The sequence below is a fragment of the Chelonus insularis genome, unplaced genomic scaffold, assembly GCF_013357705.1.
Source record: "Chelonus insularis isolate UGA/USDA-ARS -01 unplaced genomic scaffold, ASM1335770v1 contig_70_pilon, whole genome shotgun sequence".
In the NCBI taxonomy this organism is placed as follows: Eukaryota; Metazoa; Arthropoda; class Insecta; order Hymenoptera; family Braconidae; genus Chelonus; species Chelonus insularis.
This window is the reverse complement of record NW_023276716.1, coordinates 587315-613248: the sequence shown is the minus strand read 5'-3', so window position 1 is coordinate 613248 and position 25934 is coordinate 587315. Positions and strand designations below refer to the sequence as shown.

The 25934-nt window shown below is 29.9% G+C and overlaps 1 protein-coding gene across 1 annotated transcript; it reads right to left on the bottom strand.

Annotated features, from left to right (window-relative positions):
• Nucleotides 1-245: 245 nt before the first annotated feature.
• On the bottom strand, nt 246-25783 carry ds (dachsous cadherin-related 1). The gene is made up of 17 exons (XM_035089762.1): nt 23457-25783; nt 14487-14670; nt 13362-13835; nt 11618-11778; nt 11134-11538; nt 10634-11042; nt 10271-10549; nt 9752-9975; nt 9012-9678; nt 8573-8923; nt 8164-8481; nt 7536-8013; nt 6415-7363; nt 6029-6314; nt 5669-5965; nt 5115-5571; nt 246-4917 (listed from the first exon to the last, which is right to left on the bottom strand). The coding sequence occupies exons 1-17, from the start codon at nt 25206-25208 to the stop codon at nt 2616-2618; spliced, it is 9993 nt and encodes a 3330-aa protein (XP_034945653.1). The 5' UTR covers nt 25209-25783; the 3' UTR covers nt 246-2615.
• Nucleotides 25784-25934: the final 151 nt, after the last annotated feature.

Genomic DNA, 25934 nt, shown 5'->3' with positions numbered 1-25934 from the left:
TCATTTAGGGCTTTAGGTAACATACTTATTTGAAGAATTAGTTTCCGAAAATGCATTATTACCTTCAGTTCTATTTTGTTCAAAGGTTAAAAGGTGCTTAACTAAAGATTTTGAAGTTGTTTGTTCGATCACGCAACTTGACAATCAAAAAGGATTGCTTCTTCAATGACCTACAAAAGCTAAGAGTTATATCGATGACCTTAAATCTAGGAAGCAAAATCAAGTTAATTAAATGCCAATTATATTTCGAAAATTTTATTTAATTTAGTGAATATTACATAATTTTTTTCTCTTTACACTGTACAATCTATATTCGAACTATTATATTGGAGCAAAAGAGAACCTCTATGCAATTTTTTTGTAAAGAATGTGAAGAATGTATTATACCCTCTTCACTATTTTTATGAAAGTTGAACAATAATAAAGAACATTGTAGTAAAGTAGAAAATAACTTTTGCTAAATTATTATAAGCACGAACTAGTTTTGAAAAATATTTATTACTATTAATATATATTAATTTTGAAATGGATTTACTTTTTCAGTCTATTAATATCTTCCAAAATTTGATAAAGGAATTATATGTAATGACATCAATATGACGTGATCCATCGATTTTCGGTGGATGATGTAAACCATTATTATATAATTTGTTCGACTCGTCAGAGAATATTATCTCGTAATAATTACTTTCATTATTATAATTGTTCTACTTCTTCTATATAACAATTTGTATAAATATAATATTGTTAATAAATTGATCGGACTAGCTTAAGAGATATTATCAAATTTCGGTTAGTTGATTACCTTTCCTAACCTAAGTTACATCATTCGGTATAAGCTCATTTCATAGAATATTAAGCATCTTGTAAAGGCTATGTAAACATGAATTTAATGTTGACAATTGAAGAATCAATTATTCATATTAATAATAATAAGATATTTTACGAACAGATTGCAATTTCTTTCACTAGTCCGATTTTAGGCTACAGAAATATTCTGTATTTCATGTATTACATGTAACATGCACTTTTACTATTTTTTGTACAATTAAAATAATTTTCTAATCATTATTCTTACTACACATACTGTTCATTATTATTGTCTATTTGTTAGATATTTTCTTTAAAAAGTTTTGTCCTATTTTGTGTAAAAATATTAAAATTTTTTATCCGTTCTAAAATTCTATTCTATGAACGTTCAGTTTTACGTGCATTTAATGCAATTGTTTGAAATTATTTACATTTCTTTCCACAAGTGAATTTTGGACAGTTAATTACTTATAAATTTTCCATTATTTCAACGTTCATTAATCAACTAAGGAAGATTTGTACAAAAGTATTCACAAGATTTAAGTAAATTCTATAATTGCATATTAACAAAAATCTATACACAATTTAATATTTAGTAATTCGTTTAGTTAATGCAATTTTTATAATCACTTGTATCATGTCCTGAGTAAATACAAAAGCCATTCATGACATGAATTAATGTGAGTATTAAACTAAACGAGAAAGACGATGCTTAGAAAGTTTGATAGATGTGACCAATTCAAGTATCATCTCTCAAGATCTTGGAAATCTTAGATCTCTGTATACAATCGTGCAATTAATTTCCGTGTGAAAGACAAATTATAACAATAAGTAGGGATATCAGTCTTTATTTTAAACAGAGTGGCACTACTATGGCCGAGTATATTGATAAAGGTAAATTAATATATTACGGAGTCAAATGACCAAAAAATCAGTTCAAATAAGTAGTCTTTACGTCCTTGAAAAGATTCTAAGCTCAATTCTTGGATGTTTTTTCTTGAGCAATTTATAATTTTTTTAGATTATATAAATGGCAGTGACAATTTGAGCATATCATTGTCCTAAATCTAATTGATTGTAAGTCAACACGTTTTTCGTGTTAAGCAGTAACCTAATTCACTGGTTTGTTAAAGACAATAAACGGAGTTACGTATAAAATCAAGTTACGTATTAAAATTCATACTAAAAAAAGATGATACCAAAAAAGAGCACAAATATCAGAAAGTAATATTATATAATAAATAAATTAATATATACACTACATGAAAACTTTAAGATTCATAATTTTGGCACAAAATACTTTTATCTCTATTCATAATCGAAGATTATTCCCTCCTTTATTCTAAATAATAAATTAGCATGGCGTTAAATAATACCGATTAACCAAAGTAAGGAATAAATTTATTTTGATCTCGTGAAATATGTTTCAATACACCCCAGATCGTATCACACTTTCAATTATTCAATACGTAATTAACTCAGGACTTGACACTTACAGTCTTATATGAAAGTAGCTAAATTAAGTTCTTCATAATCAAAGGGATCATTTGAAATCGAAGTAAAAATTAGCTATTAATATGGATGCAGTTTCATTATTAAAGTTAAGTCTTTAAAGTTTTATGGAATTATTTTTTAACTAACAAACACTAAAAGTTTTTATTTTTGTTTTAATTTAGAGTTGTGTTTGTTAAAAACTGTATTCCAATTTATTTATTTATCAAACTAATTTATATTCATGATTTTGATTTCAGAAATATTCCCAGTTAATATTTTCCAGATGCTAATAGCTCGAGAAAACAACATTATTAAATCTTTAACTCATTATCCACACTCGTAAGATTTCGAGTAGGATTCTGACTACGTTGTGGAGTTGGTGGAACGAGAGGGCTAATACTGGGACTTCTTGTAGCAAGAGGTGACAATGAAGGTGAAAAGCTAGGACTCAAAGCAGCTGCTGGAAACGCCGAAGCGTCATGACTGATAGGAGAACGGGGTAGAATTCCTCGACCTAATATAGGTACAGCTAGAGACCTTGGAGCAATGGAAGTAAGTAATGGTGGTGGTGGAACTTTATGAACAGGTTTATGTCTAGAATTGCTGCTAAAATTATTATTATTTTGAACAGTCGTCGTATCATCCTTGAGTCTTGCAATCTCGCTAAAAACATGCGCAAGCGGTTGATACTGTGGACCCCAATCCAATAAATAATCCCAATTGTAAGAACCAGTGAGTTCTTCTTCACTATGAACTATTGAGCTTAAGGATCCATTCATTGAAGGATCTCCTGGAACTTCTACTTCAAAGCCTGATTTCTGAGGATTATCAATTTTTCCATAAATCAGTGTAGCTATTTCGGCCTCAGTCACTGCTTCATCTCCAAACAAATGAATACTATCAAGTGGCAAGTTTTCAATAGATCTTCGAGGATTGCTTAATGGAGCATCAACGATTCCTAATCTCGCAAGATATTCTTGAGTATTATGAACCGAAATATCGCTAACTGAATCTCGACTAGCTTGTCCTTCATTAATCATTCTTATTTCTTCATCCTCTCCATCATCTTCTGCTGATCCTCGACCTGATGAACCAGACCTATCGCTTCCAGATAACTCAGATGTAGCTTGATGATTAATAGACTGTGCTGATGGACCATAAGGTGGGATTTCATCATATTTCGGAGGTGCAAATTGGCAAGAACTACTATTGTCAGAGTTTCGATGATTTTGGCCATTATCAGAAACACCTATTCCAGATACGTTCCTGATCGGTATGGTATCAAAAGCATTAGGATTCACATAATTATTAGATATTGCAGCATTTTCGTCATTCAGGCCTGATTTTAGAGTAGGTTTTTTATTCTTGCGGTTCTTGAAATACAAATAAAGGAAGATTGTCCCGAAAATGATTAACAAAAGCACTAAGGCAATTAGAAGACCTAGAGCCCAATCGGCTAATCCTTTATTTGCAGTTACTGCCATATTATCTTTATGATTGGGATGCGCTCCGAAACCACTTGAAGCATAAAAGTCCTTCGCTTCATCAGTAGTGATTCTAATTTCTATCACAGTCGAATTAGAAAATGACTCTTGTTTCCCCGAACTTGCACTCACAACTAATTTTACTATCGGTTCGATATCGTTTAAACTGAATTTCTTCTTAACTATTAGCACACCAGTTGTTCTATTTAGTTTGAAATAAGGATGTTGGGATGATAATTGATAAACCACTCGCCCATCAGAGCCTTTATCTCTATCAGTAGCTTTTACTTGACCAATCACTGTACCAGGCACCATTTGAGCATCTTGGATATCAAATCGATACATTTTTTCTGTGAATTGTGGATAGAATTCATCTCTTGAATCTATTTCAATTCTTACTCGAACTGCTGCCGATCTTCCACCTGTATCAGTGGCTTTTAAAGTAAAGGCATACCGATTTCTTTGTTCATAATCAAATACTGCTGATGTCGTTACTATTCCATTTTTAGGATCCACAGAAAAAAGCTTCCAGCTATCATCGATATCTGAAAATTCTCGTGCCACAGCTGATACAATTGAATAATTCAATTTACTAAAAACTCCTCGATCAAGATCTGAAGCATGAGCTGTAAATACTTGAGTGCCGGCTGGTTCATTTTCACCAACAAATTCAAAATACTCTAGAACTGGGAATCTTGGTGAATTATCATTTACATCTTCTAGATGAATGTACACTCGAGTTAATGTACATAAAGGTGTTGAAATATCTGAATCACAAGCAAGTATGATAAGAATATAAGTTTCTGGACTGAGATCGCAATCTAAAGCAGAGTGAACCGAAATGACTCCACTTGTATGGTTCAATTGGAATAATCCCGCATCATTACCAGAAGTTATATTGTAAAAAATGGTCGAAGCAGGTGTTCCAGCGAGATCTTCATCAATTGCTTCTGTTGTAATTAATACAGTACCAGGAAGTATGTCTTCTTTGACAGATAATTCATAGATTTCTTGTGTGAAACGGGGGTAGTTATCATTAATATCATTTACAGTGACTGTTATTAAGATTTGGCTATCACCGCTTTCTTCTGATGAATTGAAACGTTTGGTTCCAAGATGTAAAATGTACCTACGGACGGAAGAGAAAATGGTTAATCTTTGGTTGTTATATAGATGTTGGTCTAAAAGTAAGCATTTTTCTCATTTCCAAGCAAAACAATAAAAATATTTGAAGTCTAGGTAAGAATTTTCTTCAAATTTTTTATTATTATAGAAAGAAATGTTACTTTTAGAAAATATTTTTTAAATTTTACTCAAGATAAACACCTGTCTTTCAGTTCCCGATCTAAATTCCTGACAACAATTAAGTTTCCATTGGATACCTCGAAACAATTATCATCTTCTTGTGATAAAATTAAAGCATTAGACATTTCAAGATCCGATAATTTCAAAATACTTGTTCCCCTAATTACATTCTCATCTATTTGTACTTTAAATTCTCGATTATTTGATAGATTCTTCAAGCTATTTAATTTAACAATAACTAAACTAGTCGATGATAACGGCGGTTTGCCTGAATCCTCTGCAACTACTACGAGTTCTATTTCTTTTGGCAATGGTCTTTGTAAAGCAGTTCGATTGACGGTAACTACGCCAGTATCAGAATTTATACTAAATCCTTTAATAGGTCGTAGAAGATAATAACGGATTAATTTGTTTTCTTCCTGTAAATCATCATCTGTTGCACTTACGGTTATTATGTCGGTTACATCTTTATGATTTTCTGTAAAAAACATTGATTTGATAAAAAATAAGAATCATCAAATCATTTTAATGAAACTATATTATTTGAATGAATCAAATAAAATGAATGAACCTACCTGACAATGTGACAAAGTGTGCCGCCTGTGTGAATTTAGGAGGATTGTCATTAACGTCAAGAATTTTTACCGTAACATCTGTCATAGCCTCATGAATACCATCACTGGCAATCACTTGAAAAGTATATTGACGACATTCTTCTGCATTCAGGTTTTGTTTTAAAGTTATTTTGCCACTATATCGATCAATAGTGAAAGGTATGGATTTATTGTTATAATTTAGACGATATAATAAATGTGGAGAACTATCAACATCATTAGCTGTAATAGTTGATATGACAGTTCCAACGGCAGTATCTAAAATATTTATCATATGTTTAATTCAATAGCCATTCAAACAATAATCAATAATATGTTTACCTTCGGCAATAGAAATTGTATTGTGTCCAGGAAACGTGGGTTGATTGTCGTTTACGTCAATAACTCGAATACTCAGTGTAGTAGTACCCGTTAACTGAGGATTTCCTTGATCAGTGGCTATAATAGTCAATCTATATTCTTCTTTAATTTCCCGATCTAAGACTATATTTGTACGAACTATACCACTATATGGAGGATTGATTGTAAATGCATTATCGGGATTTCCGTCAACTATATGATACAACAGCTTGCCATTGAGACCTTGGTCAATGTCACTCGCTGAGAGCTGAAAAACAAAAAAAATATAAAAAAATTTTTATTTTAAAGCAAGTTTTTTTATATTGATTTAAATATGTCTTGTTTTTAAGCAGACATGTATTTCTTACCTTTAAAATAAAATCACCTTTAGCATTCCCCTCTAAAGCAATAGCCGAATACTGAGGTTGAGTAAAAATAGGCGGATTATCATTAACATCAGCTATATAAATAACCAGTTTTGCATAAGCTATCAACGGTTCGAGTTCTACTGTTTTTGCAACCAAAGTTAACACACGTTTTGACCTTCCTTGATTTCCTATTTGATCTCTCTTCTCCACATTATCAAATTCTTCGGACGATTGAACATTCTTATTGACAGATTCATTTTTATTTTCAAAAAGTGTTGATTCAATATTGAGCTCAGCATCGAGATTCGATGGATTATTAACTTTCACAATGCCTGTATCCGGATCTATGGTAAAAGTTTGTGAACTATCATTTGGTTCAATTGAATAAGAAATGTGTTGACGACGTCCATCAGACCGTACTGCCAGCACTTGAATAATTTCTATACCGACAGCAGCATTTTCTTGGATCATTACTTCATATGTATTATTTTGAAATTTTAGAATAGGAGTTATTTCATCTAAGCTATCAATGAAAATTCGAATCAATCCAGTCGTATTTTTCGATGGATTTCCTTTATCTTTTGCTAAAACTTCGAGATAAAAAACTTTCCCATATTCTTGATTCAGAATTGTTGTTGTTGTAACGATCCCAGTATTTGGATGAATGCGGAATTTAGGTTTTTCTTGCTCATGTAGAAAAGAGTAAACAATTTCTCCGTTGATACCATCATCAAGATCTTTCGCATTTACTTGGAGAATGACTTGGCCCGGCTGGGTAGTAACTGGAATAGTGGTTGTAAACGGAGTCTTTTCGAAAATCGGTGCATTATCATTTACATCAACTAAGATAATCTCAATGGCGATTGAAGTGCTTTTGGCATCGTAATTACTTCCATCTGTGGCAGTTACCATAAAATTGTATGTGTTTTGGAGTTCACGATCAAGGGAGCTAAATACACAGTAAAAAAAAAGATTCTTATAAATTTCAATGAATGTTGAAATTGAAATAATTGCACGAATATTTGAATTATATGAAAGTTATAAATATCTTTATTAAATATGACTCAATAATAAATAATAGATAACTATTGCATAAATATGTAAATGAAAGTAATTCTTACCCAGCTGTTGTGATAATACCCGTGAAGTTATCAATCTTAAAGAGCCATGTTGATTCTTCAGCAAGAGCATAAGTAATCTTTCCATTAATACCTTGATCTGGATCTGTTGCTTTCAAGGTCATAATTGACGAGTCAGGAGGGATATCTTCCGAGATTGATACAGTATATTTATCAGAATTATATCTTGGATAAACAAATGAACTAGAAAATTGGCTGTACAGTTGGCCATTAAAATATTCAGTATCTCTGTATTCAGAATGATGATCATTCGTATTTTGATTTCGTAAAAACATCGGTGAATTGTCATTGACATCCAACACTATTACAGTAATGTTACAATAATCTTCCAATGAAGGTAATTTTTTATTTTTTGCAGAAATTGATAACAAATATCGGGAAGTTGTTTCTCGGTCCAAGCTTGAAGCATACAACTGACCAGTTGTTGAATCTAATTTGAACTTTTCACCAATGTTACCACCTGAATAAAGGAATAATAATTGTATACGAAATATTTTTTTATAGAGTGATTATATTATCCTACTATCATTCTAAGCTTGATTGGAACCTAAATTGTCGTCAATACGAAATCTATTGGTATTCATGGTTTCATCTATGCTTTAGAACTCACCAATTATGCTGTACTGAATATCATTACTCTCAGTATCAACACCAAAAGTTGCAAATGTATGGACGATTGAGTTTTCTTGATTTTCAGGTATTGCAAGAGTATAACAAGATCCAGGTAAAAATTTAGGAGAATTCTTTTTCTGTACATTAACTTCAAGAATTGTCACATCAAAAAGATTATTTGATTCCGCAATAACTGGTATGTGATAACTGGTCAATATTTTGTTATTCAAGGCTTTCCTTAAAGTTACAATCCCTGTAGATGACACACCAAATTTATCGTCATGAATACCTGTCGGTATTCGAAAGGTAATGTTCTCTAAAAAATACAAATGAAATGATTATTAATATGCATTACCATTACAAATCATTAATATTTCATACAGCTAGAAATATTTTTATTTTATTACCATGAGTATGGCGAGTAGAAGCAACTAAATCTGTGATCAATCCTCCAACCGAAAAGTCCTGAGGAATATCAACAACTGAATGAGTCATCATAACGCGTGGAACATTAATTATTTGATCAGTTGCAATGGTCAATGTTATATTCATCACGGCTCTTCTTGAGGGTGTACCATGGTCATTCGCAATAATTTGTAAAATAGTATCCTTCACAATAGATTTAGTCAAAGTGATGATACCCGTGTCATAACCAACTGAAAATTTAGATGCTTCACTGTCTGAAGCTATAATATACGATACACGACCGTTTTTTCCATCATCTTTATCTACTGCAATCACTTTTACTATATTTGTCCCTAGTAAAATAAATTTACAACATAAGTTAACTAATTCAGCTTTTGAAAAGAATATTGACAAAGCTCATTTTGAACATGATGCACTCACCGGGCACAAGATCTGGTGTTATAGATATTTTTGTTACTTCAGGAGCAACAAAAACTGGATCATTATCATTTTCATCCAAAATAATTATTTTCGCTGTAACCGTTGATGATAATCGTTCACTGAGAGCTGCACAGTCCGACGCTTTGATTGATAAAATATATTCACTTTTCTCTTCTCTGTCGATTAATTTAGTCACCGTAAGAGCACCAGTAACAGAATCTATTGCAAAACTTCCAGAAGATGGAAATTCATAAATTAATTCATATCTAATATCACCATTTAAACCACTATCTAAATCAGTAGCAGTAAAATTATATATAATAGATCCTATTTCTGTATTTTCGGGGATTTTTATCACAATTGGATCTAGCGACCATTTAGGAGGATTATCATTGAAATCATCTATGATGATTTTCACTGAGACTGCAATGCTTTGAGGATTGCCGATGGATGTGGTATCTAGCGCACGAACTTCTAGATAATATTCACTGATATTTTCTCGGTCTAGTGCATGTGCAACCACTAGTTCGCCGGAGCTTCTATGAACATCGAAAATAGGGTTTGTAGTTGATGGTGTTAGAAAATTAACGGAATAAGTCAATCGTCCTGCTGAACCAGTGCTGATCACTGATCCTACTGTATGACCGATGGTTGCATCTTCTCGTACCTGTATAGGTTTTGAGTGTTATTTTTTAAATTTTATTTTATATGATTTTTCTAGAAAAAAATAATGTTCTTACATGAAATGTAAGGCTACTGCTTCTAAATGTTGGTCGATTATCAGCAAGTGCAAGAACCTCGACCCGCCAAGTCCGAATACTGTGTCTAGGAGGTTGTCCAGCATCCATAGCCTTTACGGATACACGATAAACATCTCGTTCTTCATGATCGAGTACCAGTTTTGTTCTTATAATTCCAGTGATGGGATCGATGGAAAACACACCAGATTCATTGGAGTCTAGATCTATTAATAACATCACAAAAAGTTGTGTAGGAGATTTATATTGTTAATTCCTTGTAGTCTAAATAATTTTCGATAAGCATTTTAATTCGTTTATGTTTAACCTCGCGCATATAATTATTATAATGCAACCTTTCAGTTGAGAAGAAAGTTGGATGGATGCATTTTATCAAGCTCATTTATCTACAGTATTCTAGGATAGTCATCGACTGTGTATTTAATAATTTTTTTCGCGAATACGACGATTAATCTGTTGGGTATTTTTTGTAGCAAAAAAAGGACTGAAAATAAATAATACCTCTTAAAATAGTGTAAGTAATGGTTGAATTTTCATCCAAATCTGGATCAATTGCCCGTACTTTAGCCACTTCTGTTCCAGGTACTTGTTCTTCCCTCACACTTACAACATCACCTTGTGGGTCAACGATTATCGGAGAATTATCATTTACATCAAGAACAGTAATTCTTAAAGATACTCTCGATGTTTTCGATGGAATTCCGCGATCTTTCACTTCCAATACTAACTCATATACACTTTTCATTTCGCGATCAAGTGGCTCTCGAGTGGTGATTTCACCTAAATAAATTATTACATTAACATATGTATTACGTGGATTATTTTATCTCTATTGAGAATATACTTTATAACAATTATAACTACCTGTGTCAGGATCGATAGTAAAGCTACTATTGTGCTGAACTATGGCATATTTCAAAAGTGCATTTACATCCAGATCCGGATCAAAAGCACTTACGCTTCCAACTAAAGTACCAGGTGGTAAATTTTCTGCCAATTCAAAAATATAAAATTCTTTCTCGAAGTGTGGACTGTTATCATTCTCATCAAGAACCATAACATAGACTAAACAGGATGCGGTAGATGCTGGATTACCATTATCAGATGCTATTACACTCAGAACATAGTGATCTATTGTCTCTCGATCGAGAAATTGTGTTAAATAAATCCAACCAGTATTTGGACTAATACGGAAAATGGTGGAATTTAGAAGTCTATAACTGATTCGTGCATTATTACCTGTATCTAAGTCTAGAGCTGTTACTTGTATTATCTAGAAGCAAGTTTTTAATTATATTAATTTATCATCGAGAGTGAATGATTGAGGGGATAAATTAAAAATTTTAATGGCAATTTTTTCTTACCTGAGAATTGATTTGGGCATTTTCTGAAACATCAACATGATATTCATTCCTTTCAAATACTGGAGGATTATCATTTACATCTTGAACTTCTATATTTAAACTCATATTAACCGAGAGTCCACCTCCATCTAAAGCACTTATTGATAAACTATGCCTCTGTTGACACTCATAATCTAATTTACGAGACAGATAAAGTTCTCCGAGCCGAACATCAATTCGAAATAAATCATTATTATTTTGGTTTAGGATGTAATAAATAGGTGTCGATGGGACACTGTCAGGATCAATCGCATGAGCTATGTATAAAGGCATGTGAAGTGGGTAAGACTCTGGAACTGATATTTTTACGTTTATATTTGGAAATGTTGGTGGATTATCATTTTGATCTTCTACTGTTACTTCAACCTATTAAATGATATCATTCAAAATAGTTAATAAATTATCTTTTTGAAAATTTTTAATGAATCTAATGTAAATCATTTACCTGACAGTAACCAATTCCTCTATCATTTTTAACGCCAACACTTAAAACATATTTATCTTGAAGCTCTCTATCAAAGCTTATCTTGGATCTTAAAATACCCAAAATAGGATCGATAGTAAATTCCACATCTCCAGTTGCCAAAAAAAATCGATTTTGTTTACCTGCAATAGAGAGTACTAAATCGGTACATATTTGGATAATATTAAAGACATGATATTTATAACAATTCATAAAAAATAATTGTGATACTAAAAAGCCCTAGGAGATTGGATATTCTGATGAAAAGGAATTTATTGAAGTAGCTGGTCGTGATGCTGGGAAAGTTCTAGTGACCTCAACGGTTGATAAAATTATTCCAGAAGCGTACTATACCCTGTGTTCTTCATGGAACTACTAGTTTCATCTAGAACTAGAGATCACTAGCCTATCAACAAGTTGTTTTTGATCTACCACAATGATGGTTATAGAATCAAACATAGATCTATCATTTGATCAAATAAAACCTGGTTGAGTTTAGCTTCATTTTATAGAATTTCATTTAAACTGACTAGAATTTAAGTCCTTTGATATGTAACTAAGATTTATTATAAATATTCGTAAGAAATAGTATTAAAAAGTCGATTTTTGATATCGAAAATATATTCTAAATACGTTGACTTCAATACTTTACAAGTACGAAATCAGTATCTTTTGTTTCTTCAACAAAACTTATGCAAACGATCTTAAACTACCACTTCTCGGTGCAGAACACGAAGGGAGAACAAAAAGGCCGAACAATGGCGGGTAGCGTTTGACTGCCCGGAATGTGACTCATGACAATTTATTCGGAGACGAAACCTTTCTTGTGTTTTCGTTTTTCTTTGTACATATTCGTTACGATAATACTCGGACGTCCATTCGAGTCTCACATCTGCTGACTTGAAATGACCAAAAGCTTCCGAAATTTTTAGTTAAAAAAACTAGTGTTTATCTGATTTCACTATCAAAAACAGAACAAATATGAATAAATTTCATACATTGAGAAAAAAATGTATGAATGCAAGATTTTTTTTCCATAGAAAAAAGATTTTTTTAAGGTAAAAGAGTGATTTATCATGGGAAGATTCTGTTTCTTTTTCTTGGCCCATCAATGATATCTTTTTAATGATATAATAAAGTATTCTATGCCAAATTTGATCATTTATAAAAAAAACTAAAAATCATGTTGATTTTTTTAACATCCAATGGTAATACAAAAAAGGTTATCTAGGTATAGATATATTGATAAGAGATTGCATTCATGTTATTTATACTTGTAATAAAATTCTTAATCTATTAGAAAGATTATTATAATATAAAAACAACGATTTTAAAAAAATAAAAAATATTTTTTTTATCTGATAGAATTGCTTTTGTTTTTGATCCTTGTATCAAAGAGACTAACGAACTCAGTTAGCATGAATAATTAATTAAACACAAAAAAATTAATTCACTTGATAATTTTATCTTAATTCAAAGAATATATTATTTAAAGTTATTGAAATTGTTATTAAATAAAGTATTTTCTTTTAGAAATTACTAAAATGGTTAAATCATAGGAAATTGAATTTCACCCTCATATTTTATGTAAATGATTCATCCATTCAACACTATAAAATTCCAAGAGCTCTTATAATAATCCTGTGGAGACTTAATTATTTTTTTTTTATGATTGTTTTAACCAAGATATCTTGAAAATAAATTTGATTAATCTTATTTTACTTACCGGAAATGACATCCTCAACGGTATGTTTTATAGTACCAATAACACTATTTTTCAAATTATTTTCTTTCACACTGATAGTATATCTAGGATGTTCACATGTAGGGATACGTTGATTTGCTGATACACTCACTCGTATATGAGCATCAATATTGTTTCGAATACCATCAGCATTCGTAGCAGTAATATTTAAAAGATAAAGTGTTGATCTAGCCAGATGATTAGGTCGTATAATTTGAAGTTCTCCAGTAATTCTATCAATTCTAAATTCTCCTCCGTCATTACCACTTGATATTCGATAAATAACTTGACCAAAGAGTCCTTGATCAAAGTCTTTACTAAACACTTTTAATATTGTACTACTTGGTGAAATGTCTTGACGAATGGTTACATTGTAATTTTGCGGATTAAAAATTGGCCGATTATCATTGACATCAATGACTTGAACTCGTATAATAGCTGTAGTACTTAATCCACCTGTAACAAACATGGTAAAGCATGTCTTTAGTACATTATAGCTATTTGTTATATAACAATGGTACTAATTAAATAGGATACTGCATGTTTTTACCGTTATGTAAATTTTAATCAAGGTAAAAATAATGAGGAATTTGTTAGAAACCGAAGTTTAGATGGTAAAAGTTTTTGCATGTAAAGAGAAAGGTCTTGGATTTGATTCTCAATCAGCTTCAATATATTTTTTTAGTAATATGTTTTTTTTTGTTCAAACCTTTAGTTTGATAGTGTTTGAACCACTTTCAAGATTATGGAACAAGAGTAGAGGAGGAGGATGAGGAGGATGAGTATGATATATAATTACCCAAATTATGAATTAGTGTAAGAGAAAGTGGAGTAAACATAAAAATGGAGTAATTACAAGCACAGTGTTCAGTAATTGGAGTCATCAAGGATTGGGCTTTTCTTAAAGATGTTTATTTTTATTGAAAGTAAATTTTTTATTTTAGAATTTGATTAAAATTCATTCAGATATTTTTGAAGTGATAATTTGAAGTATGATTAAAAGCAATAAATAATTTTGTATTACTTTTTGTTATTATTTAAAGGTGTTGGTAATTATCTCACTTTCATCGATATATGATAAATAATGTTTTTTATTCTTAATAATACCTCGGTCAGTTGCAATCACAGATAGTTCCAGGAATGGAAGAGTTTCTCGATCCAACGGTGATCGTACACAGATTTCTCCGGTATCACTGCGCACGAAAAGTTGTTCATTGACAAGCTGCTGTCCAATACCCAGAGTGTAGTTTACCATGGAATTCACACCGCAGTCAGGATCTGTTGCTTGTACCTGAAATACATCCCAAAATATTTATTGAGTTTAATGAATAAAAATGGTTCTTTGGGAGAATTATTTCAACCAGCAGAGTGTGAAATGCATTTTTTTATAAATTATTATCTGAATCGGCTCTTTTGCTTTCTATTTAACATTTATTTTCGCGAATTTCTTCTTTTTTTACCGACGTTAATATTTCTTTTCATCACTTATATTTTCTTGAATTTTTTCCCTTTTCAATTCCCTCGGTTTTCTGGCTTCTTATTCACTTTTTTCCCTCGGTTTTTTAACCCTATTATCTTCATTTTCTCTGTTTTTTAATTTTTCATGTTTTCTTTCTCCATCATCCGCTCTCTTCTCCCTCATTCTTAATATTTTTTTCTCCTCATCTTCTTTCTCTTCCAATCTTCACTGTTTTAAATCTTTTTCTTCTCTTTACCATCTAATCTTCAACTCTATCATCTTCAGTTTTTCATTTTTTTAATTCTTCCCGTTTTCCATCTTCTGCTTCGTTCTTAAACTCTATTCCCTTAATTTTTTTACGTTACCAATTTTTTCTGTTTCATGACTTCTCTTTTTCCCGCTTGCTCTTTATTTCTATATTTCAATGCTTTTTTTTCTTTTATATCTATCTGTTTGCTCCTCCCTCTTTTCTACTTTGTTCTCCGGTTCAATTTTTTTTTTTACTCTTTTTTCTTTTCTAATTCTTTCTTCATCCTATCTTCTTCTTTCCTTTTTTTAATTTGTCCTTCAGATCTTTTTTCTGTAACTTTTTTTCTTCTAATTCTTGCTGTTTTCGGTTTCTTTCTCTTTCTTTGTACTTCTTAAGACTACTCTTTAGTTTTATTCCTTTGAGTTTCATTAAACTTTTTCTTTTTTGTGCGGTATATGGTATAATACATTTTCATAATACATGGATTGAGTTTTTTGGGACTACTGAAAATCAACTACAGAAGAATCTAATATATAGCTTGATATTAGACATAAATAATTATCATCAAGCATCAATTATCTTTTAGCATAATTAATTTTTATATAATGGTATACTGGTAATATAAAAACTCCAAAGTCATTAATATTAACAAAATTATTATAATAAATAAATGTGAATAAATAATTTAGTCTGAATAAAACTTTGTTATTTTTTTATTTTCAAATATGTTCAAGATTATGTTGAACATATTTAATCCTCTTTACTTTTTATTTTCGCAATAATAAAACATTAACTTCTCCATTAGTTTACTAATTGCACCGAAAATGATAAAGAGATAGATTTAATCATTAAGAATGTGTCCAATTTAAAGATTACTTCACAGCTTTCAGATGATAGGGGCCACAAGTCTTTAAATATATCAAAAAAATCTCAAAAGAACGAAAAAATTCAAACAACTCTATATAGCTGGTGGTGAAACAAAAAAAATTATGAAACAGTAGTCGAAGAGTAAAGGCGCTAAAATTTATAGAAAAACAATTAAGATTAAACCATATTTCTCCATTAAAAAAATATATAAATATGGCGTGAAGAAGTGAATGCATGAGTCGGGTCTTTAGATAACTTAGTAGCAGCTATAAATGCCAGAGGTGAGGTCCTTAAGGACCTTACCAACAGATTAAAATTCCTAAGTACAGCTTGATATGTCTCTTTTTATATTAATTTATAAATTAATTACTAATAAATTTTTATACTTTTAGGCTCTATATTTTTTTTGTATAAATCTTTTTAAAATAATATAAATAAACAAAAGTACTCGTGAAAAAACATAAATAAAATTATATTAAATATTTATTATAAAAGGGGTACCTTATTAATGAACATATAAAATACTTAAAAGCCAATAATTGTTATTATTATGAATAAACAATAGTTAGAAACGTTTTAGAGCTTTTTTCACGTTATTAAAGTTGATTACAGGGATTATAACAGCTATGTATATATTCACTAACAATCTATACAGTAACAATAAAACGATAATAGTAGCAATAATTCATAAAATACAGTTTAAAGTAATTGCAGTTTATTATACTGTAGTATGAATAATAAATTTTTTAATGAGAAAATATAGTTATTAACTTAATTAAGATGTGTATAACAAATTGTTGGATTTTAAAAAATATAAATATACAGATCTTTATGATTAACTTTAATGGAAAGTAAAACTGCTTTATTAAACGCAGTGGGTGGGTTGAAGTTACCATCTTGAATAACAAAGCACGAGACTTAAAACGTTAACTTGCATTAATTGAATATTTTTATCTTTTCACTATTGAATCCTCAAAGGATTAGAATATTTTTTATTTATTTCAGATGTTATGTAAATTTTGTTAATTTCTTTCAAGTGTGCAGAATAAAAATAAATAAATAAATGGCAAAACTTTTGATTTCTTTTCTCTCAACAGCTGAGTTAAAGGTTTGAAAAAATATTCATGCCCTAGAAAAACTCAGTTGAGAAAGAGTGAGCGAAAAAAAATCGCTTTGAAGAAATAAAAAGACAGGATAAATGTAGTCTTCTTTTTTTTTATCTTTCTATATCGAAAAGAAAGGTACATTGTGTATTTCCAAGAATTGTATTCTTATCGATAGATCTGTCGCGGTAATGAGGTATCAACCACTAGCAAATAAACAAATAAACATACAGAAGACGGCGGAGGCGGTCAAGAATAAAACCATCCTCTTCGACAAGATGCATCTCAAGTTAAAAGAAAATGAAGAAAAGAAAAATAAAAAGCCATCGATACAATGCTTTGATTAAACATTCTCTGTCTATATAATTAAAGAGAGTGAAGAGGAACAGTTTGAGAGAAGACAAACTTTCAAATGCAAACGATATCCCTCCATCGAGTTAAATAGAAATATTTTCTTTTATTTTCTAACTCTAACTTTCCTCACTGTTGTATCAAGTCTCCACCGTTTGCTCCAAAATATCAGGTTTCATACGTGACGGTGAAATGCATTCGTGCTTTCTTCATTTTCGAACCTTATTTTTTAGGTGCAAAAAGGCCACACTATATCCTATTCAGATTTTTTTTTAATAAAATAAAAGTTTTGTTAAAGGTCAGTGGAGTGAATAATTTAGCAATATTTAAATTTACATTTATTATGTTTTTTTTTTTTTCAAATATTTAACATGTCCTGATTGTTAAGTTGTTAAAGTTTATTTAAATTAAAAATAATTGTAATTAATTTTTTAGATGAGTTGAGTTTAATTACATTTTTTTCTTTTGTACAAAAAAATCTTGATTGATTGTTAAATACATCTTTAGCTTAAAAAGCTATTATTTCTTATTGTGATACTCTTATAAAACTTGTTATAATGCTTTTTATGAGGCTTCATTATTTTTATAATGATGTTTTATAAGATTCTGACGAAATCCAATTTATAAAAATATTCATATTTATCTTAGATGCATTAATACTGGTCATTGCATTATTATTGTGTAAGTTCTAAAAAAATTTTTATATTATACAGTATAGAATATTATAAAATATTTAAAAATTTTATCATTTACTATTTTTTTTATGCCTGATAGTAGTAAGATCTGATTTTAAAAAATGATATTTATATTTTATTTTAGCAAAAAACAAAAAAAAATATAAAAAAAAATTGTCCAAGGAAGAGTTGAATTACTAAAAAAGCATTTCTTGTTAATAAGACACATAAGGTAAGCAGTTGAAGTTTAAAAATGTCGAAAAAAATGTACATTTTCTCTGCTAAAAATCGAAAAATATCACGGACGTTTTTTACGTTTACGCGAGGACGACTGTTGCTTGTAAACGACAAAAGATAAAAATATGCCGTTGCAGACTTTTTGTAGGGAATTCTGTGCTCTACAAAAAAGGTGCAGTGACTTTTTATCGTACTTCACTCAGTTTTCGCTCCGTAAGCGGTTAAAGGTCAAAAAACGTACTTCTCACGAAACTCTATCATTATTATTATTCAAATAATATTATAGTTTAAATTCTCAAAGAATAAGATTCTCATCTTGATTTCTTCTACGTACTCAGCTTTAAAATAAATGCAATTTTTCAACGTTCGCCTGCTGATCTGAATATTAATTTTTTTTATCAAGAATAAAAGAAAGAAATAGTCTTCTGAACAAAAGTGAAATTTTTTTCTTAATAATATCATCATCAATGTTATTATAGGAAATAGTTTATTTTAGCAGTAAAAATATTTCATCTTGGAGTTAAAAAAGTATAATGAAGGTGTGCACTGGAGCAAGGTAAGTGCCGTCGCTAGAAGATGCGCGAAATAATTTTAAAAAATTCTCCCAAGCTAATTTTTTATCCTTAGCCCATTCGATGAATTTTTTTATCAAAATAATAATAAAGAATCCCTCCGGATTGAATTGTTTGAAAAAATAAATTGACATCAAATTCAATCTAATTTTGAATGTTGTGCATAAAATTTTGAAGCACTTGAATTAAATGCAAGAATAATTTTTTTGCAAAAAAAAAATTTAAATACTGTGAAATTAACTGTAAAATACTCTCCAATTCTTCAAATATGCTTTCAGAAGTTAATTTTTTTTTCTATCATCTTGTATTGAACAGACTTGATGTGTTTAATTTTAAAGCGTTTCTTAAACACTTAAATTTTCACTGCAATTACTAAATTTTGTCTTACAAAGTCAATGCAACATCGTGAGTGAACATAATTAAGTTAATATCACGTTTAAAACGTCAAAATAAACAATGAATATTTAGTAACTCCCTTTTTATTTATTAATTATATATTTTACATTTTTACCTTATAATTTAAAAAAGAAACATTTTTTTTCTTATTGTTAATATTCATGATTTAATAAAATAAATAAATTTATCATTAAATTCAGCTTAGGATTTTTTCAAGTTAACTTTTACGTTTTTTAGTCGTGAGCCATCTTGCCTCAGGGGACCATTTAACTCCAGCTTCCTTATATGTTTTATTTTCAATTGTTATATAACGATAATTAGTAGAAATCGAAGTTAAATTGACTCTCCTAAATATCCTTAAATAATCGATATAAAAAAACTAATTGCAAAATTCTGAAGAAAATAATTTAGAAAATACATAAATAAATAAATCAATTAGAAACTTTAATTTGCAATTGCGAAAATTATTTTGCAATTTTTCAATTAAAGAAACATTTTATATAAATATATTTATTAATTTTTTTTTTCTATAACTATAAATATATTATTAACTATTTTTGTTTCACAATTTAATTTTTTAAAAACATATTTTTATTTACAGATTTTTATTCTGTTTCAATAGCACGTTATTTTTTTTTTTGCTATACAGCAAATGGATTTATTTTTCTTCTGTAATTGTTTATTGATTCAAAGTAAGTGACTTGTTGATTCTACTTCTGTCAAGATTATTTAAGCTCAGCAGAAGCATTTACTGGATAAATAATAACAAAAAACAAATAAATATTTGTTAGGTTTGTTTTTACAGTTAAAGAAAACTACTTATGTTACCACCTTACTGGGTTACGCATACCCATATACTGAGTTGACGACATATTCACTCAACTATGCCTGATCTTTTAAAGTAGCTATAGCAAAGGATTTGCAGTAAAGATACGTAATCTCTCTTTCAACTTGTTCAACAATCCTTTCCCGCCAGTCTTGTATCTCTTCATATAATACAACCACCAAAAAGTTTTTTAATATTCAAGAATCCATCTAAAACCTCCAACTTTTATCAGCTTTTATTTATTATTAAGAATCCTGAGCTTCCTTGAATTTAAAAAATCTCTGTACTTGCTTTGCTGTATTTCCGTATGATGAATAATGTTAATGATAAAACCTCTTGTGGCCTATGATTTGGATTGGAATAAGAAGTTATTGAATAATTTAATCTATGTGCATGTTATCTAAACAAATTGCATGTAGATGATTTTTCTGTAGTACGTACATTATTATAATAAAATTTCCGTTCTACTGATTAATCATTTAAAAAAGCATAAAAAAAAATAAGTCATACTTCTTTTTGAAGGAGAGCGTATAAACGGCACAGAAACTGGTCAGGGTTGTAAGAAAAGTTGCTTGGCTAATAAAAAAAAAAAAAAAACATAATAAAAAAGGAAAGAATTCCGAAAGGCGACCAGCATTCCACGCAGAGTCAGTATTAATTATATTGAGCTTCACTGATGTTAATATACTCCTATATAATACATTTTTTTCAATGTTTTTCACATCTTTCCATCTCAATTTAGCAAGAAAAACTTTTTTTTTACTCAAGTAAAATGGTTAAATTGTGATTTTTTTTTTTAAATTAAAAAATAGTCTAAATGCATACTTTTTTTACCCTCATCATTATTATATTTTTTTTTCTGTAATCTTGTTTTTATTCTTTCTCGCTTAAATTTTGATGGGCAGGTGAAAAAAACAACCGAGCAGGTAGACGAGAATAGTAAGTAAATTACCTTTAAGATAAAATTCGAAGTGCGAGAGAATATAGCATGAAATAATTCAATCATTTCGAAAGTAATACAAATAAGATTCTAGATGGATTTTGTTTAATCTACAAATTGAAAATTAAAAAAAAAAATCAAATTAAAATAGTTAATTAATTGTCAGTTAATTTATAAGATTAATTACATTTTTATTACAAATGATTTGGCGAGACTCGAGTTCTAATTTTTATGCAATTATCATAAATGCTTGACCATCATTAGTTTGGCTCTGATTTATTATCATTTTTTTTTCGTATAATATTCAATAAAAGGTGAGAGAATATTTTTTTTTTCTCACCAGAACTCAAAAGTCTTCGTGTCATTGGTAATTTTCGATAAGTCATTACAATGAACTTTCGATTCGTTGCGCCCTGTAACTGCTGTAAATTCTGGAAATTTTATAACATTTCTGCCCGTAAGAAGGGTTTAATTTCTACATAAAAAGTTTCAGTTTACCAGCAACCCATACTTTTCTCATTGGAAGTCATATAATTTTATTACCCTCGATCTTTGACGACAGCCCCGAAATTTTGAAACAAATCGAGAGTTTACTGATTTTGTTTTTTAGATAATTGCGAACCTTATTTTTTATATTAGTAATGTTTGAGAAGTAAAAAATTCTGCTGATTGCTTTTTAAAAAAAAAAATTAGTTACACTTAAAGTTAATTTTCAGCGGATTTCCGTAACTCATTTCATTATAGCATTACAACTTTCATAATATTCAATTGAAATAACTTCCATAAAAATAATCATTTTAATTACTAAAAATTCATCAAATTATCCTTATTATCTACAAACTTTAATATCATTTACAATTAAAAATACTCTTTTCAATTATTACATAAATAATAATAAATATTTTTAGCATTATTATATTTACATTAAAAATTCATTTAAACTTTCAACATTAATCATTCACATCCTTTACATCCTAATTTTTATAATAATTATATTCAATCACAATTTCAGAGAAAAAGTTTTTTAAATTGGATTTTTTCAAGTACAATGGTATTAAGAAAATTTTTTTTAATGGGAACAATTGTTTTATTGCGCCATAATACATTTTTGTATATACCATCATAATTTCAGAGACAGCAAAGCTATACTTCTCGAATTCGCCGGATAAAGTTTTTACTAGAACTCCAGGTAGCTCCCTTTTCGTGATGTAGTCGAAATAATAATTACAATGCCGCCATAGTAAAATTTATTTGTGTCTCACTAATTCTCTATAGCGAGGCAGGAAGAGATCTATTCAAAAATTGCTATGGGCTCTTCGAAAAATACATATTAGTTCAAGGCTGTCCACCATTTCTGTCGATGCATAGCCAAATTAAAATTAAAACAACGAAATTTCCGTATAATTTTCTCCGTGTCCTTCTTCGAAATGACAATTCAAAAAATTCGTTGGATCTTTAATGACTTAACAATAAAAAAAAAACCATTCATTTTATTTTATTTATATAAAAAAAGTGAGTTTCAATTTTGCGAAATAAGTTAAAACAATTTTAATTAGGTTTTAATTAAAAAATTAATATGCATGAAGAGGAGTGTAAATTTAAAGTAAAGTGAATATTGCCAAATTTTAAACAATAATTGAAGTAAAATTATTTTCGTCAGTCAATAGTAGATAATAATGATTATTCTGTGAAATTTCTCACATCATTCTTTATTTTTTTTTAAAAGAAAAAGAATAGTCAGTAATTTTCATTTTGCACTCATTATTTTTCAAAAGACATAAGTAAACAAATTACTGAAGGTCGTAAAAAAATAATTGGTGCGAAGAAAAAATTAGAAAGTGTCATTTAAGAATAAAAAAATTACGGTTAGAAGTTATTATATTCAATTGGCTGAAAATTAAGTAAAAAATATATCCATAAAGTATATTCGGATGCAATTTTATTTCATATGAGTTCTCAAAAGTGATTAAAAACCTTAGCATGACTTAAATGAAATTTGATATGTGAAACATGTAATTCGAAAGTCTTTTGACATATTTAAATGTAATATCCAAAAAGAATACATATATAAAATTAAATAAAAAGAAAGGAAATAAGAGAACAATCATATCTCATGATTCATCCAGTTTTTTTATAATATTAAAATAAATTGCATCATATCAATTATTCTTTTAAATTTTGAATACAAAAAAAATATGCCAAAATCATAAATGCATCAACACTAAATACATGTCCGGATTTGAATAAAATTTTTTTCAACAATTATCATGAATTGTTTAAAGTTTTATTAATTGTTGTATTTTTAGAGCATCTTAGCATGATGATATCGACCTGAAAGACCTAAATGATAAAGAAAACTAAAAATAACTGAAGAAATGCAAGAATAATTCATTCACAATTACCTTGAGAAAGCAGCGTCCAACTGGTAAGTCCTCAAGTACACTAACATTATACAGAGGCTTCTCAAAGATCGGTTCATTATCATTGAGGTCATGAACTGTTACTTTTACAGTAGCACTTCCACTTAAAGCCGGTCGACCACTGTCCGTGGCAATGACGACTAGAATCGGTGTGGGATTCGTTTCACAATCCACATGTGTCACTGAACTTATTAATCCGGTATCTTCGTTAATCGTAAACCATGTTGAATTTTTCAAGGAATATTTAATGACTGCATTCAAACCATCGTCTGCATCAGTAGCTTTAACAGTGAGCACAGATGTTCCAGGTTCTGATGCTTCTAATATATGAGCTTCATAATAATCATGTTCAAAAATAGGTGTATTATCATTGACGTCGGTTACGAGAAGTTGAAATTTTCTTACAGCTCGAAGTGGAGGAGTTCCAGCATCAGTTGCTTCTACAGAAAGATCATAAGTTGGTTTCTCTTCACGATCTAAAGGTCGTTCTATAACCACAAGGTATATTATATTATCTCTTGTGGCTAAGCCAAAACGTCCGTCACCTCCGAAAAGCGTTACTGTGGCGTTGGAATATTCAGTTCGTAAATCAGGATCACTTACAGAAATACGTGCTATAAATTCACCCGGTTGAGCACTTTCACTAATTTTTGGTGTTGCATCATCAGACAAAAAAATAACTGTTATTGTTGGTTGATTATCATTAACATCCTTCACGTAAATAGTTAAAAAAACACTAGCTTCCAGAGGTTGAGCACCCATGTCCTTTGCAACTATCACTAATTCATGACGTTCCTTTCGTTCGAAATCTAATACTTTATTTACATATACAACTCCGGATTCTGCATGTATTTGAAATAACTCTTCTTTATCACTTTGACGACGATTGATGGAATATTCTATTTTACCGTTTTCACCAATATCTGCATCAGTAGCATTCACGGTAATTATTGGTGTTCCTACTGTAGTATTTTCCGGTACACTTGCTGTGTATCTTGTTTGATTGAAAATCGGAGGATTATCATTGACATCTTGAACAAATACACTTACATGTAAGCGGGATCGTAAAGGCGGTAATCCTCCATCTGATGCTTCCACTACTAAATCATATGACGAGCGAACTTCTCGATCAAGATAACCGAAATTTTGTAGATCCAAGTAAAGTACTCCATCACGTCCGCGGTGTTGCGATAGCTTAAATACATCATCATAATTACCGCTAATTATTTCATATCGTTGAGTTGAATACTGACCCACGTCTAAATCTTTTGCAGGTGGAAGAGCTCTTTTAGCATCTCGTGGTGAATTTTCCGGAAATTCAACTTCCACATGTTTTACAGGAAACGTTGGTATATTATCATTCTCATCAAGGACATTAATTACCACTCGGCTATTTGGAGGAAGTACAACAAAGCTGTATGACGGTGTTGTTTCACGGTCCAATGATACTCTGGTCCTGATTTCACCGGTTGTAGAATCAACTATTAAATCAGTTTTAACTGGCGAGCCTGGAACAGGTACTATTAAATAAGGAGGACTTTCCATATCAATAAAACCAATCGTGCTTCCAGCGGGAATATTTTCTGAAACCTCAAAATGCAGTACATTCTCGGATTTTACTGGATTTAACCAAGAGATCATAATTGCACTGCCAAGAATCAACAGCAAGAACGAAGATGATTGTAGCTTCTCGCTACCTTTTTTTCTTTTATTAACCTTCGTCCCCTTCTCCATTCTAAATAAGTATTATCACGAGTATTCCATTCCTCAAGGACGCACCCAAAGGCGATAGGGCACGTGGACCGAAACGAAATCCAACTGATAAGATTTAAGATTATGAGTATGTGCATATATGAGCATATACATAAGTGAAATCACATTATTAAATGAATAATTAATTTCATTCATTTGCACTGTCACCATTTTTTAAATGTCATTTATGATCTATTTAACGATAAATCAATAAATAAATATATTCATGAATGTATTCTCAGGAAAAAGAGTAAACAGATCACAATTTTTGAAATATATGTATTCTTGGTAAGATCTTCTACCATAAAGTATTCATAACACGAATAGCTTTACGTTTCTTATTCCTTTCTCTTTTTCTCACATCATCTCCTTTGCTAAAAAAAAAGACACCGGCACGCAGACTTCACAACTACACTTGCAGCAGCATCCACCGTGGTATGTTGGTATGTTTTTATTTTATAAACATAATAAACGAATCAAAAATTCATCTTCTTTGACACCTCATTTTTTTCATATTATTTTCAATTTATTTTCACTGATTCAATAAAGAAATACCAGAATTACTGCAATCGTGTGAGCAAAGTGATAAGAGAGAAACCTGTCTTTTTATTTCTATCCATATTGTTTCACTGGTTTAATAAGGAATTTAGATGAAAGTCTAATAATTCAACAACATGATTCAAGTGAAAGATCATATAAACAAGTACA